Source organism: Calidris pugnax, unplaced genomic scaffold, assembly GCF_001431845.1.
Source record: "Calidris pugnax isolate Ruff unplaced genomic scaffold, ASM143184v1 scaffold17, whole genome shotgun sequence".
NCBI lineage: Eukaryota > Metazoa > Chordata > Aves > Charadriiformes > Scolopacidae > Calidris > Calidris pugnax.
Window position 1 is genome coordinate 3,152,332 of NW_015090794.1, and position 15,871 is coordinate 3,168,202.

Sequence of the window (15,871 nt, forward strand, 5' to 3'; positions counted from 1 at the left end):
CTCCTTGGACTACCTGCTCAACCTGGATGGTACTTGTGGTGGCTTCAGGAGAAAGCTGCCACCAGTGAAACCAGTGGTTACACTAAGATTAATGGGAGTGTGTTTCTGGCAGCGACACAGTAGCACTTCACCTCTGTCCTTGCTTAGAGCTTCCACATCTCAACTGCCTGGATTTTCAAATCCAGGATGATGTTTCTGGCGGCTCCAGCTACAAACCCAGTCCCGGATCAGAAAGCCAAGCTTTCTGTCTTCATGCTGCTGAGAAAGACTCAGACAGCAGAACAAAGTGATGGAATCTGCAGGACAGCAAAATGGTCCATCTAAAGGGCCCCCAAGGCCTGGATGTTTCTGTGGGAGAGGGCCAGAACTGAGGAACAATCGCTGCCTCTCGGCTGTTCCTGCCACACCAGCCCAGTCAGGGAAAGTGGGGTGGGAGTATTTCTATACTGGGTGGTTCCTTCCAGCAGCAGTTGCTTGTCCCACCCCAACAGCAAGTGGTGGGGCAGCATGCTCTTCTCCACAGCTCTTGACCTGCCCCATCAACATACAATAAAATCTGTGAATGCTGTGGGAAGCCCTGCACTGGCTGTCTGCTCAGTGCTGCTGCAAACACCAGCTCAGCTCTGGGCCCTGCAGGGGAACGCTTGGTGCATGATGTGCTGAGGTGGGATCTCAGGGGAACTACGCAGATGTCACCTTAGGAATCAAGCAGAGTAGACTCTGGGCTAACCTGATCCTCTGCCCCAGCCAGTTTTCACCAGGATCTCGTATTTGTACAGCCCGTTCTTCCCGCAGAAGGGAATCACCCCCACACGGTTGATGTCAATCATGTCCAGCTTGTGCACGATGAGCGCAGCCACCGAGTAGGTCACAAAGCAGACGGCACATGTCAGCAGAACGATGTAGTTGAGACCTGGGCCTGGAGCCTAAAAGAAGAGAAGCATGTTGCAAGGCACTCTCCTTCCCCAGGAGGACACCCCCCCTCCCTTCCCCAGGAGTCACGCTGCCTTCTTCCCAGCTATAATCATCATTCACACATGATACCACACTCAAATAGAGGAAGACCCATCCCTGTGTGCTCACAGCCCCGCGGAGTGACTGCAACAGGCGGCTGGAGCTGCTGTAGCAGCTGCTGAGAGTTCTCTGCTCCCACTAACGTCACACCGACGGCCCGAAAGAGCCTGCCTGCCCTCGGGAGGCAGGGAGCAGCTGGCAGGAGCAAGCTCACTGGGATAAAACAGTGCTGGGGGACAGCAGGGAGGAGCATTTGGCATCTCACTGAGAGGTGAAGGCACTGCGAGGTGTCCCGCATAGAGAATAAAGCCATCTGCAAAGGTCTGTTTTTAGCAGCAGCAGCCAGGATTCACGATCAGAGGACACAGCCCCTCTCTGAGCTGTGCCCACCTGCAGCTCCCAAAGGCTCCCAGGTACTTGTGCTGGTTTGCCAGCTGGGCACGGGTCAGCAGGACCCAGCTTGAACGTGAAGTCAAGAGGAGCCCAAGGCTTTCCTCTAGGTGACAACAATCTGCTCGGAGCGCGACAATGCTGCACAGCCTCCACTTTGTTTTACTCACAGGGAAGATGAACTGGACGGAGTTTGGGGGGACAAAGAGACTGGCCCCGAAGGCGGTGAGGTGCTGGGTTAAGCACACGGCCTGGTCTGGTCTGGTCTCTTCCAGCGGGATGATGCCTTCTGTCTTCCACCGCTTCTCCTGCTCGCTGAAGTACTGGCACAGGGAGGTGTACAGCCCCAGAGTCACCTCCACTGGGGACCAGCTGAAATGGTTGGTGATGTTGAAGTAGTATTTCTGGATGGTGTCATCAGTTCTGGAGAAGGGAAAGACAGCAAGGAGACACTATGAACCTGCTTGCTGAAGGGACACAGACCCTGTTCCGATGGGTGTGTGCCCACGGAAAGCACCCTGCTGCAGGGACAGGTAAGCACACAACGAGGAGCAAAAGCTCAGTGCACGTGGTGTAATTTGCACCGCCTTTTGGCTGTGCAGAAAGTCTGGGGTTCTACAAACCACCTGAATTCTTCTTTATCTTTGTATTAGTTCAGCACCTGGAGCGTTACGTTGTGCATCCTGCACAGGTCTCCCACCCACCCTTCCCTGTGTCCCACTGACCCACACGACACTTCCAGAGCAACTCTACAATTGTTGGTTGGGAGCAGGTTTGCTCATTAGGACAATGAATCTCTCTTTGAGCATCCTGTTACCAAAAGCCATGGAAGCTGGGTCAGCTTACACAACAGTGGCTCCTCTCTTGCCCCACCTATTCCCAAGCTGCCTATCTTTTCTTCTCATGCCTAGGAATGGCTCGTAAATAACACGAGGCATGAACTCACACGCTCCCTGGCAAGGCAGCAGGACAGCAACTGAAGCTACAAGAATGACTGCTCTGCTAAAAAGAAGAGAGCATTGCTGCAAAACCCCACAGTACAACAGCAGTGCTTAATGAGCCCCAGCACACTCCAAGCAGCAGGCAAGCAGGGTGGACGGGAGCCCATAAAAGAACCTGCTTTCTCCTCCAGTCATACGTTGGGAAGATGAGCTCTGCTTTTGCAGGGTCACTCTGTGCTTCAGGAACGAGGCTAACACCTGTGATGCTTTGCTCTGGGAAATGGTTTCATGAGCTGCACAGAGCAAGCCCTCAATCTGCAAAGGTCAGTGAGTCCCTTAGGGAAGGAGTCCTGGTAAAGACAGGCAGCTCTGGGGTTGCTGGTGTACAGGGGATGAAAGTCTGGACCAGCATCAAACAGACTACAGCAGGCACCAGGCAAGTGAGCAGAGGAAAGAGCAGCGGGGGGAGGCATCACCAGAAGAGGCCCTGGGTGAAGGTCACAATACTCACAGGGAATGTGATTTACAGCTCTAAAAAAGGGAACTCTCCCTCACCTGGATCAGAAAGGCAAATCACAGAGAGCTGAGCTGCTTTCGGAGCAGCAACAGAAGATGTTTGGGAAGGAGGGAGTGTCAGGGTAGAAGAAATGCCAGTGTTGAGGTGTAGGAATGGCAGCTTGCAGCTGCCTGGGCAGGAGAGCTGCCTCCTCCATGGACATGGCAGCACTGTGGGTACCTACAAAAGCACCAGCCCTGCAAAGCAGCCTGGCAAAAACCATGCCCAGGCCCTGAGCACCCCTCACATACATCCACGGGACAGCCTGGGGGTGACAGGGATTACGAGGGAGGCTTCTCTTACCTGGGTGAGGTGAAGAAGGTGTAGAGCTTGTGGTCGCTTCCAGCCAGGGCATCCAGGCCAATTTTCTTAGAGGCACTGCAGTTGTGCTCGTTGGGCTCTGGTTCGTGATGGAGATAAGCCATGATGAATGGCTCAGGCTCGCTTGCAATGTAGTGATCTGCGTGGGGAGGGGGAGAAAGAACAGAGAGTACTTTATAAACACCAGCGAGAGTTCGACCACAAGCCTGGTGCCAGCAGTGGAGGTACAGGGAGGAGTATCAGGAACACAGAAAGTCAAGAAAGATACTTTTCCAGATTGCCCTCTCTCAGTCTGCAGTTCAGAGGATCCCTGAGCAAGAGACTCTGGATACCATTGTACCTGACCAAGAGAGAAACAGGACAAACTCCTGCCAGTGCTAATGTGGCTCAACAGAGGGGCTGGATAAAAAAAAAAGCTTCTCAGTGCTAGAATCCACAAGCAAGGATTACACTGGGGACTGGATGATGCCTGTCACAGCTGGAACCTTAACCATGCAGTGTGGAGCTTGCTGGCTACATCTGACATCCCCTCCCACACACCAGTTATCTCTTGACACAGCTCTCCTTTGCTGCAACACCCAGCCCTCCTGTCCCACGGGAAGAAATAGCAAAGAGCATAAAGAGTTGGATCTGTCTGCGCTACCGTTCAGGACTTTGTAAGTGAGCTGGAAGTGCAGTCCTGCTTCTCTGTTGTTGCTCTCCATAGTCACAATTAGGTTCACAGATGTTCTTGCCTCGATGACTTCAGTACCAGCAGAGAGATTGTTAGCATCTGTGTTGTTCGATACCATTACGGTGATGGCCTTCTCTGAGTCCAGGCTCCCAATGGGGATCTGCACCCCGTTGTGTGTCTGAAATTCCATGGAGGCGACCTTTGTGGACACGGTGTAGTTGCTGATGTAACCGAAAGGGAAAGGATTGGAGTCCACTTGGAACATGACTTGAATGACATCTGTCAGGTTGGAAAGGGTGGTGTTGAATGCCTGGGGGATGGAGAACTGGCAGTTCGGTGTGTTTTCGTAGCAAAGCAAGTTAAAGGGATCAGACCGCTTGCCTGTGGCCTTAATTTCTCCTCCCACCAGCTCAAGGGGCTCTTCATTCAGCACTCGAGACTTCATGAGGATGCGCATCAGGCTGGAAGACAGGTTGTAGGCTTTGGGAGCCAGCAGCAAATTGTGGGAATCAGAAAGCAATTCCTGGGGCTTGGATTCTTGTGAAACCGTATTTACAAGGTGAATTAGGTCACCTGCCAGGAGAGAAATAAAGGCGTAAAGAGAGGAAGTGGTAAATAGCCTAGATAACATCTGACACCTTCCCAAAACAATCAGACAAGTCTTTCCTTATTGTCTTCTCACTGTAACTCTACCTGTACACATGACCTTCTGCACTGGGAGTGTTCAGTAGCCCATAGCTAAAAATAAAGCTGTCAGCAACTCCTGCAGGCTCTCAGCTATTCTACTAAGCTTGGCGGTGAATACTTAATCACAACAGGTTTTATTTTTCTCCTGTGAAATGACTAGAAGGGCAGATTGGGAAACAGGGAAAGAATGGATAAATCAAACATATGGTACTAAGTTTTTGCACTACAAAGAGCAGAACGCTCAGAAATACACAACAAGGAGTGCAAAGAAGGTGCCTCGGCTTCCTCCCAAGGTAACCAGGTGGGAATTTCTGCACAGTGTTCATGGGTGCCCCAGTGAAGTTTGGCACCCTCCTCAGATTGCAAGCAGGAAGGCAAGCATCTGGAAACCATAGCTGTTACTCATTGTTTACTAAAAAGACAATTCCCCGAAGAATTAGTGAGTTTATTAACAACTGTCATATTTAAATGTCCGCAGAGACAGCTGCCAAAGAAAGGACAACCCTGGGAAAAGTACAGGGAGAAGAAATTACTGAGGTGCCACGGCCCAAATGTTAGATGCAATCTCCCTAACAGCTTGAAAAGGCATGAGCCAAACCCCTAATGGTACAGGAGAAAGCCTGCAAAGCTTTCCTCAACCTACTTCTGTCCAGCACCCTACGCTGGGAGACCTGTGCCCTCAGCAGCACCCTGTCAAATGTCACCCATTCCTGCAGGAACAAAACTGACCTGTGATGTTGAGGATGTTGTCGGCGATACCAGTCGGTGTCACAGTGCCTTGGGTCATTTCCCCTTGCAGAATGGTCATCATGGTCTCCAGCTTGTTCAAGGTCCTCGTCAGGCATGACTTGCAAACCAGCTCCTTGCTCACCACCTGCAAAGGGGAACACATTCTGATGCAGCAGGAACACCCCCAGGGAAAGGCAGCTGTGGGCAAGTTCAGCTGGCTCAGTCCTCTAAAGACCCCAGCATGTTTGTTCAAACACCATTTGCACCCTGAAAGTCACCCCTGCTCCCTCCAGCCCCAGGGAGGTGACTGCAGGCTGCTCTGCTCACACTGAAACGTGTCAAGAAGTTGTTGATGTCTCCCAGACTCTTCCATCCATCTCCCCTCACATTACAGGGTTCAGGCAGGCATGCCGGGAATCTAATGGAAGTTGCATTAGTGTTGGAAAGAGCATTAAAGAGCAGCATATTCATGTTCCCTGGAGTCCACTTGTAAGGACCAAGCATGTCTCCTGCTGTGGCATCTCATGAGCCCCCCTTTGGGGCCACAAGCTATTCCTACAGAAATCAACCAGGAGCTGGACAGGATTCCTCCATCTACTCTACTCCAGTATCTTTGACGGGAGCAAGATTTAGCCCTAACTGAATCCATTTCAGTGTCCAAATTCTCCTGAAAGTGGTGGGAGGGATCCTGCCACTCAGGCATGATGGATGTCCCTCCCTCTGCTCCCAGATGTGTCCAAGAAACAGAATGTTCTAGCCATGGCCTGGAGCTCCCCGCACTCTTGAGGTCTGGATGGGAGTGACTGAGGCAACACATGGAAGCTGTTACCACAACGCCGTTCCTAGCTCTTATTCATCTTTTTTCTTTTAATCATCATAGGATTCAGACGTGATTCACCATATGTTTTGGTGAAGAATCAAAACAGCATCTGCAGGTCTAGAATTCCCTCTTTTCTGCTTTTATTTATAAGCTATGAAGAGCGAGGACATACTGTGTAAATCAGAGTCCACAAGGCACAGCCAGGTATTAAGGAGGTGGGGAATAAAAAGAGTTATGGGGAAGAACCACCCAAGGAGCTACTCCTTAGGAAGGAGAATCTGCTAAGAAGACTGAGATTCTTTTTTTCCCCTCCAGGAGAAATTTCATTCTGATTTTTCCTCTCCCCTGTAGGTAAAATCAAAACAGTATCAGCACTGATTGACACTTCTATAGGAAAGGAAATGTGTGAACTCTGTGCTAGTCTCCACCACTTGGGAAATTCTAGATTACTGTTTTTCTAAGCTTTTCATTCCAATCCAGAGAATAGACTAATCCTGGAACGTCAGCTTTTCCCGTGGAACAAAAATTCTATTTCTAGACCTAAGCTTCCACAGCAGGATCAAGTCGCAAGGCAAGAGCACGTGGGAGAGACAGAAAGAAACCATTCCAGCATCGGAAGGGCATGTGCCGAACCCCAAATCCCTGAACAAAGATGAAGAGAAAGAAGTGATTTTTGAGGTTTACAGACTCGGAAGCAGAGAAAGAAGCAGCAGAAGAAGGACTCAGTGGGTGGGATGCAGTAGTCTGTCCATCATTTTGATGAGAGCCTCTTCCCCGCTGAGCGAGGCTGCTGACCTGGCTGGGGAGGCGACGAGCAGCCAAGGCTGGGGTACCCGACTCCAGCCCCGAAAGCGAAGATTTGGGAGGGCGGGGGAGGAAAAGCGTGCCAGAGCAGGCTGGCTGGCCACCAAACCCCGAGCACATTATATAACTGGGCTCTCTTCCCTTTGCCCATCTGACAAAACACATAAAGCCACTCCTAAATCCACCAGGCAGCAGCCCCAGCACCAGGGAGCTGAAACTGCGAGCTGGCTGGGGAACACAGCGCTCCCGGTCAGCAGGGAAGAGGAGCAGTGTTTCTAATCTTGTAGGGTAGAAATAGGGCTGGAAGGAACATCAGTCCTCGCCATTGTCCCCTGGCTCAAGGCAGGTCCAGCTCTACTTGTGTTACTCCTGATGGGAGTCCAGCCTGTCCTTGGAGATTCTGTGACCCTCCCAGCAGTTTATTCCAGTGCTTCTCCACTCTGTCGAGGCCTGTTCTACAGTCTCCATCTGCAAGTGAAAGAAGCTACTTGCTAGCAAGCTGCCACACCAGGGCTGGTACCAGAGAAGCACCACAGAATTCTTATATGCTGTCTTCCAGCACAGGAATACATCATCTTCTCCACATCTGCTAGATCGGTGGCACCGTGAGGGGCAGAGCTGACAACACTTACAACATCACCACAGAAACCCCAATGATGTCAACAAGTGATACTTGTCCTCCCTGTGTGGTATGTGTGAGGGGAGAAAGAGGCAGGGAAGCAGAACAAGAATTGAAGAGGATCTAAGCTGCACCTGGAAGAGCAGGAGGCTGTAGGTGGATGGGGAACATACCGTGCACTGCGCCAAGGCAGCGGAGATCTGCTGGATGTCATCAACTGTGTTCACCTTCAGCGAGTTCAGGATTTCTGTGATATTGTTGCGAGTCCAGGTCCGGAGTTCAAATTCATTCTCAGTCTCAGGTTCCAGAAGCACGGACCGCTCGTACTGGCGGGGAATAAAATCAGGTAGAGTGAGGAAAGGTACCAGGCTGTTTCAGAGGATGATGAGCTGTGCTGAAGTCACCTCTCTCCTGCCTGTGCTTTTCCCCAGAGAGTCATCTAATGAGCTGGTTTTTCAGCAGAACTTCCTCAATTTCACTTGTGTTCTCCAAGCAATTATCTTAACAGTCTTGCACTTGACAGCTAAGTAGTAGTGTGCAGCCCTTATCCAGCTATACACAGTGCCTGTGCTCAGGGGGATTGCCCCTGCCTGGCTTCCAGGCACTCAGGAGGTGGAGGAAAGCACGAGTATAGACCAAAATTCCTGCCCTGCCTGCAGAGATGCATGCGGAGGGACTGGGCCCTACCTTAGGTAGGCATGAAAGTGAATGCTGCCAGGATGATGATGGTCCTACACTGTGGATTAAGAGCCTTTGTAGGCAGGTAGAAGATCTTTCTAGCTGCACTAAGCTCTGCAGTCAGATCAAGGAGGTCTCCTCAGCATCCAGAGCATCAACTGAGCAGCTACAGGGAGTTTCCAGCCCTGCTGAGATGGAGTGGGGTGGCTGGCTCAGGGGAAGCATGAAGTAGCTGGGGGAATTTAGGGTAAGATTTCTGTTTCTAAATTCAGTGTTTAGACTGTTTAGCCACTGCCTTCTCTGGGACCTCTGTTCTATTCTGCGGCCTCTCTGCTTTCCCTGGTCATTGTGTGTATGTCTGGAGTTTGTTACTCTTTTTGATCCATGAAAACAGCTCCAGCTCAGCTCCCAGCATGCACGTACACTGATTTACATGAAAAACTAGCATTAGTCATTTCCCTACATTGCTGTACAAAACTTGGCCAAAGAACATTACTGGCGATAGCAAGGCCTTCTGGAGGCCCCTCTTGGGCAGAGAGTGCGGCTTTACCTCATTTAGGATGGTGATGAGGGCCAGGGAGTACTCAATGACCTGTTGAGGGTCCCTTTGTTTCACTAAGCCCCGGAGCACGGTGTCAGTTTGATTGTAGAGCCAGTAGGAGAGGCTGGGGAACCCCTCGGGTAAGCCAATTTCCATGGATCTGCCAAGGGAAAGAGGCATTTGGGTGGTTAAACAGCCATGACAGCATTGCTGGTGCCTGCCCTGGTACTCAGTTTGTACCAGCTGTATGCAGGAACATCAGGGACCTGAAGCCTGATTCTTCACTGGTCCAGCTCTGTGAAGCTGCAGGTGTAGGACACACACGGGTGCATTGAACCCAGCAGAGAAAATCCAGGTTTATTTTGATGGAGCATAAAGAGCACTTAAAAACAGGGCCGGTGTGCTGGGAGGAGCTGCACTGCTTTTGGCATCGTTCCTTGGGGTCTGAGGAACAGCTGGGACACAGATCCTCCTCCGCAGGCACTGCAGGACCGTATGCTCCAGCTTGGGAGGCCGGGACCACATGTACAGTTTGGGGAGCTGCACATCAGCCTCGAGAAGAAGCAGCCCTGCAGCTTGGTCAGGCAGCAGAGACCTGCTTAGGATGCTGCCCAAAGACCTGTGGGCACTTGTCACCTGCATGGAGCACACTGGAAACCAAGGGGCATTTGCAGAAGGGACAACTAGGCTTTCGTGGTACTGGCCCTGCTGAGACTCGAGCTGCAATCCCTTCCACCCTATTCCAAAGCACCGTGTTCTGCACCTTGGCTACATGAGACCTCCCTGGCTCTCAGGAGCAGGACACCAGGCAACCCCCAGCACCAGAGTTTGGCGCTGCCAACTCTCCTTTGAGGGCTCCTGATGCAGAGAAGGTGATGGAGCACAGAGGTCTTCTGGGAAAATGACGTTGTGCCTTCAAAACAAGGTATCACCAGGGAAGTAAGGAGGTGGTCAGGAAAGCTTATTGGAAAGTCTCCTCCTTGAGTGATGATCCACAAAGTCTGGAATTCTCTGTAGAGCATTTCTGCTGGGCCTCCCCTCACCTTCCTGACATTTCACCCAGGATCTGCCAAGCCCTTCGGGACAGGGACCCAGTGCTCAGGCTGTAAGACTGTGATTCAGGGGCCTGGCCCGCGAGCGGTGGGTCTTACCGGTTAATGGCCACCACGGTCGCTCCCAGCTGGTCCTGAACAAGGACTGACACGGACACCATGAAGCCGCTCTCGTGAAAGCCCGGGGGCAGGAAGGTGCTGTGCTCGGCACGGCTGCCCTTGTAGACGCAGAACTCGTGGTAGTGCCCGGCCCTGTGGCGGGAGACCAGGAGGATGTACACCAGCGGGCCCTCCGCGTCCTCCGTGTCTCGCCAGCCTGCAAAACAAACCCCAACAGGGGGTCTGACGGGGACGTGGGCACGGCGGGGGCTGCAGCCACCATCCCAAAGCCCAGCCCACCTGGCATTGCCTTCGCAGTGTCCCTTTCCTTCCCCTGGTGTGTCCCACCCCGCTCAGCCCTTCAGCGTGGCACCTCCACTGCTGCCCCCCAGCAAGGGGTCACCCTGCTCTGGCAGAGGAACAAGTTGTCCCCACCATTAGGGGACAGGTTAAGGACTCCACTGGTCTAGAGGGATGTTTTCAGGGCCTGCAGTGTAAAGCCCTGACCCTCTCTGCATTTTTCTGATGTTTGGGGATTTCTGCCTGGGTGCCTGGGTCCCGTAACATTTAAAGGGATTTATGAAGAGTTCACGAGAAAAATAAAAATAGGAATAACTTTAATTGGGCTGGGAACAGCAGACCCAAGGCCACAGCTTCTGTACAAGCCCCACAAAGCCTGATTAGACAGAGGATCAATGCAGACCTCAGGCAGTTCAACATCTCAGGAACAACAGAGTCTAAGATAAAACCTGCACAAAGGTTTCCTGGAACTCTCAGGCATTACGGGGAGTCTTGTGGGAGCTAAGGGTTTGGGAAATTCACTGCGTGTTTGCCAGTAAGCACCAGCAAAGGTGCTGGCTCTGCCAGGGCTCGCTGCACTGGACATCAACCAGGGGGTCTGTATCCTGAGTGTTTCACTTCAGCTTAAAAATAATCCCTAAGAGCTAAAGTTCCCACTATTCCAAAGAGGTAATGATTTCATAATTATCCTGGGTAGCTCAAAACATACCAGAGTTACAACCATACCATGCTGAATACGCTTCTGCTTCTCCCCCAGTTGAAGCTGGGCTTTGGTGCTCAGCGCCCCCCTCCCCGCAGAACCAGCAGAATTCATCATCTCCTCTGCAGTGTGGCTTCCCAGCATTTGTGCACAGACAGCATTAATCTCTAACACTAATCATTTGGGGAAATATGGTTTTCGAAGGCACTTATTGCTTGGCCCAAGGCTACAGGACGTCAGCCAGGCCACTTTTCCAAAGCTAGACTCGTTGTTGCTGTCTCTGCAGCTGGTTGAGAAGGTAACTGCTGACGGGAACATCCAGCCCACATGGCAGAGACAGCCCCAATGCTTTGTCTTCTCAATCTTCCCACGTGTGTGTGACTCAACTTTGGGCACCTTCCTTTTCCTGCACTGAAATACCAGTTTCTTCTGCAAGTACTGGCCTTGCCTGGACATCATCACTCAACTATGTGGATTAGGGTTTAAAAATGTGCCTGTCTGCTACCATGAGTTTTATAGCTCCGTCATTTGGGCAAACAAAGTTGCTCATGGTCCAAGCTTTGGGGATCAGAAATGGAAAGATCAACTTCTCCACTCAGCCCTGGCCAACAGTGTGCTGGGGTAGGAGCTCAGGGTAAAGAAAACATCTGTGGGAGGAAGAGCAGCTGGTAACATGCTGGGCAAGGAGAAAGCTTTGCCCGTGAGGAGCAGAGAGGGCTGGGAAGTGCCCAGCACCACTGTCTGTATGGTCTCACCTGAACACTCAAAGTGCACCTTTGCCATCAGTGCCTTGAGGGGTCCTTTGGGAGACAGCCGGCAGGATCCTCCAACGGGCGGCTGGTTCGGGAGCAGATCGATGGAGGCGAATCCTTCCTCCCCTGTCGTGAGGTCTGTGATGTGAAGGGTAAAAGTATATCCTTCCCCATCCTTGAGAGCCCCTTGCCTCAAGACCAGGTTCATTCCTGTGTTGCCAGTGGAGGTAGTTTTTTTGTCGAGGATGAGCGACTTGTTTTTAAAGCTGTGGGCTGCCCATCTCTGTAGAGATGAAGACGGGAAAGACAGGAGAGGTTTTGTTTAAATCTTTAGTTATGTCCTTAAAATGTTTTCAGATTGAGTCTCTTATAAAAAGTAACAGATTTCTAGTAGGACCGTCTGCCAAATTTGCAGTTGATAATTCAGCTTTAGTCTTGTGTGCTACAGCAACAAGAACTGGAACCTTTCCAAAATGTCTGGTGGGAATATTTCCACTGTGAGATCTACTTTAGTCTCTGGGATTACATCACCCTCCGACAGAATATTTCATAATACAGAACACAAAACACAGGAAATAAATTAAGTACTGGTGGAGTCTCCATGGGATACCATGTTCTATATGCTTCAAGCTGAACGTGTCCTGGATGGTTACTGTTAATAGCGCAAATGTACAATTGCGATAACAAGAGGAACAGAGAGATAGCCAGACAGAAAATGCCATGCAAGTACATGCTGGGCTTGCTGGGAGCAACACAGACTGGCTCTTCCAACAGGACTTCCACTTCTGAGACCTGCTGAATTCAACAGGTTGCAGAGATGCTGCGTAGCGGAATCTGTAATTAGAGGAGGGCATGAGGGACTCGGGGGATCAGAAGAGACTGAACAACCTCTGCTTGAGCCACCAAAATAATGGGCAAAATGCCAATCAGCAAGGAGAAAACACTTTAAAAACCTCTACTGGGAAAAAGAAAGTGGCTTTTGTGTGAAAAGAGCTGGTCATTCATGGGCTTGGTTTGAAAATGACGCATCAAGGACTTGACCTCGCGTAGGTCAAGACACTGATGGAGGACTGACAGGCCATGTGTCCCACAGCCTGCAGGCACAACCCAGGGCAAAGGAAAGCTCTGGACATCTCTAGGAAGCGCAGTGGTTCACAGGCTTCACAGGCTCTCTCAGCCTCCTCCACGCTGCCAAGACACGGCATGGCACGTGGGAGCCCCACGTCACACCAGGCAAGGTCCGGGCCGAGCCTGTTTTAAACTTCTGACTCTTCAAGCTAGTCCTGCAGCCAGTTCCAGGGGCTATGATGAAGAAACTAGTACCAGCCAGCCTTCATGCCCTCAGCCAGACCAGCCTGTCATTGCATTTATGGTCAGAGATTGCTTCCCCTCCTTGTCTCTACGGCAGTTTAGGTCCAGGACTTTATTTCTCACACAGATCTTTCTGGCCTGTCCTCTCTGACTCTAGCCTTCTCTGTGAAATCCACCAAAGGTGAAGCAAAGAGCAGCAGTTTTAATGACTTTACCCCAAGCTTGGAGTCGTTGTGACAATTCTGGCAGGTCCCCTCCAGGTAGATGTAGGAGCTCTTGCTAACTTCATAGACAGACTGAGCCTTGCAGGAAACACACTCCAGAGACACGATAGGGACTCCCCCCCTCTTGATGAATACCTGGGAAAGCAAGAAGCTCCGTCAGGAGATCTGAGACAAAAACACAAACATCTAACAGGTAGGTAGACATCCCAGCACCTGGTTCTGCAAGGGGAAATTGCTCTGCACCAGCCCTGTCTGTGCTAAGGAAAGAGCAGAAAGGGATTTCCAAAGGATTTCAGGTCAGACTTAAGCTGCATCACTCTTCTTACGCTGCCCAGAGAGAGTTCTTCTGTCACTGGTTTTCAAGAGCCACGCAACGCTAAGCTGGGCCAATCTAGATAATTCTGGATTTACTTCACTTACACTTTTTAACAACATCCATCACTTTCAAAATGTCCCTCTGGTACCCCGTGCTGAAACTCCAGCAAGTCCTGCTCATGCAGGGATGATGCTAACTCAGGATGATGCTAACTGAAGCACTTTGCTGTACTGACCACCTCAGGACAGTTGTTAGCCCAACAAAAATGGGTTCCGTGTTAGAGTTTTCAAAAGAGGAGCAGTCTAACTGGGAGGAGGAAAGCCTCTGTCACAGCACAGATCAAACATCTGGTGAGCACCTGCCCTGGGAAGCAACCACAGCTCTCCTTTGTTTTCTGTGGGCCAAACTCTTGGCCCTGCCTCTGTAGCTGTGGAGCGCCTGATACAGTGGTATCCACTATGGGTCCCTGCCCTCAGCTAAATGGGAAGAGTTTAAAGTCCCAAGTAACAGAGGACTCAAGGCGAGCCAGGGAGCCCGGGTTTGCTGAGGATGTGCTGACCAAGCCAGGGCATGGTCCTGCTGTCACCCCCATCCCCACTCTGATCTACAGAGCTTGGACTAGAACCACATGTCACGTTTCCTGGTCCTTGGGCTCTCGAGTGCATTGCCTCTGCAGAACCATCATCATTTCTGACACTACTTATGTTCCTGAGAGACAGGAATGATGATAAAAATAGCCAGAAAACACAGCTCCCACTGTGCATCAAACGCATTTTGCTCCGCAGGCTGGAAGAATCACTTTTCCCAGAGAGCAGCACGTTGTTCCAGGCTTTTAGCTCAGATCTAAGATGCACATCTCAAGGTCTCCACCACATCTCCCCGGCAAACCACCCAGAGAGAGGAGAGCTTTAGAAGCACCGGGGGCTCAGACACAACCGTTATTGAGCTCTGGCCCTTGAACTTTGTCTAAATTCCTTTAATCCCCAAGGAAACGGGGTTGTCCAGCATTCGACAGAGCCCTCTGCCCTGGCATAACGCATATTCTGAATTCAAAGAAAGACAGTAATGAAGACATTGTTTAATATGGCAGACTTTTAAAAGAGGATAAATATTCCACAGCACTAAGCTGGGGCGCATTGAAGCTTCATTCATTCCTACAGTATTTGCAAATTTCCTGCGACACTGGAATCATTGTTTTGCGCTCATGCATGGAAACCAGATAGTACGGAATGTCCTTGAAAGACTATCAATTTAATTTTTTTTCTTTTTATCCTCCGGCTTTGGTTTAAAACACAGGCAGTAAGAGTTTCCACTTTCAGGCTAACTATATCTCTAATTGCCAAACGCACCACGATGAATGTTTCTGACATAAACCATAACTGCTGTCGGACTGCAGTTGCATTCAGTGTGAGGCTTAATTTGACATAAACAACATGCACTTAAAAAAATCCACCCTTAAAAAAAACATCAGAAGGAGAGAAGAGAGGAACAGGAAGAAGAAGAGAGTAAAATTAACTACCAGCTCTTAGGAAGCTTTCTCTGGGCAAAAATCAGGGAATAGTCTGATGCTGTGACGCATGAAGAGCCCAGGGCTGCCCACGATGCTGGAAGAGCTACGGACCATGGGCTCCTTTGCTGTCGTCCTATGGCAGATCTGCAGTCACAGGCTCTCAGTCCCAGGACTAGCAGCCAGCACCCTCCAGGGCTGGGTCTCTAACACAGCCTCTGCACAGAGAGGGACTAACATAAGGTCTAAAGGAAGGAAGAAACTAAAAGGACTTGGCAGGACAAGCAAAAAGTGCTGCCCAAGGCAGCATAAGATGAATGGATCACAGAAATACCAGTGCTTGTTCCTCCCAATGACCTGGATGGAGCCCCATTGATGCCCTAAAATTTGCCTCCCCTGCTTTCCTGCGCTGGCTGGTGCAGGTAGATAGTGGTACTTCCACACCCCTGGCTGAACAGGGCTCTCCGATGGGGCCAGGGGGAGCAGCCTGGAGAGTCACCCATGGCTGGGCATGGGTCTGAGCCAGCAGCACTCTCCTCTATAAAATTCCTTAGAAAAAGGGCCATGGACTTCCAGCTCCGCTGTGTCCAGCAACAGGCACACAAGGACAGAAAACGACAGTTGTCTGTGATACGTACGGTTTGATTTGTTGCCTCGGGACTCATACCCTCCTTCCTGACGGTGAGGTCGAACGTATACTCCACATCTGCTTCTAATACAGCTTTGGAAATTGTGACAATTCCTTCCTTGGCACTGAAATTCAGAGAGCACCCTGCAGCCGAGCTCTGCTTGCAAGGAGAAAAGAACTTTCAAACCCTCCTTGTTACGGGTGCACAT

At 50.8% G+C, this 15,871-nt stretch overlaps 1 protein-coding gene across 1 annotated transcript in view; it reads right to left on the reverse strand.

Annotated features, from left to right (window-relative positions):
- PKD1 (polycystic kidney disease 1 (autosomal dominant)) overlaps positions 1 to 15,871 on the reverse strand; it is a 98,614-nt gene that overhangs the window by 18,936 nt on the left and 63,807 nt on the right. Inside the window, exons 16-26 of the mRNA XM_014936391.1 lie at positions 15,673 to 15,819; positions 13,203 to 13,346; positions 11,680 to 11,959; positions 9,925 to 10,141; positions 8,783 to 8,933; positions 7,728 to 7,880; positions 5,312 to 5,456; positions 3,866 to 4,468; positions 3,205 to 3,361; positions 1,575 to 1,827; positions 731 to 926 (exon numbers count right to left, since the gene is read on the reverse strand). Coding sequence (XP_014791877.1) covers positions 731 to 926; positions 1,575 to 1,827; positions 3,205 to 3,361; positions 3,866 to 4,468; positions 5,312 to 5,456; positions 7,728 to 7,880; positions 8,783 to 8,933; positions 9,925 to 10,141; positions 11,680 to 11,959; positions 13,203 to 13,346; positions 15,673 to 15,819 — 2,446 coding nt within the window. The remainder of the gene's footprint in view (positions 1 to 730; positions 927 to 1,574; positions 1,828 to 3,204; positions 3,362 to 3,865; positions 4,469 to 5,311; positions 5,457 to 7,727; positions 7,881 to 8,782; positions 8,934 to 9,924; positions 10,142 to 11,679; positions 11,960 to 13,202; positions 13,347 to 15,672; positions 15,820 to 15,871) is intronic.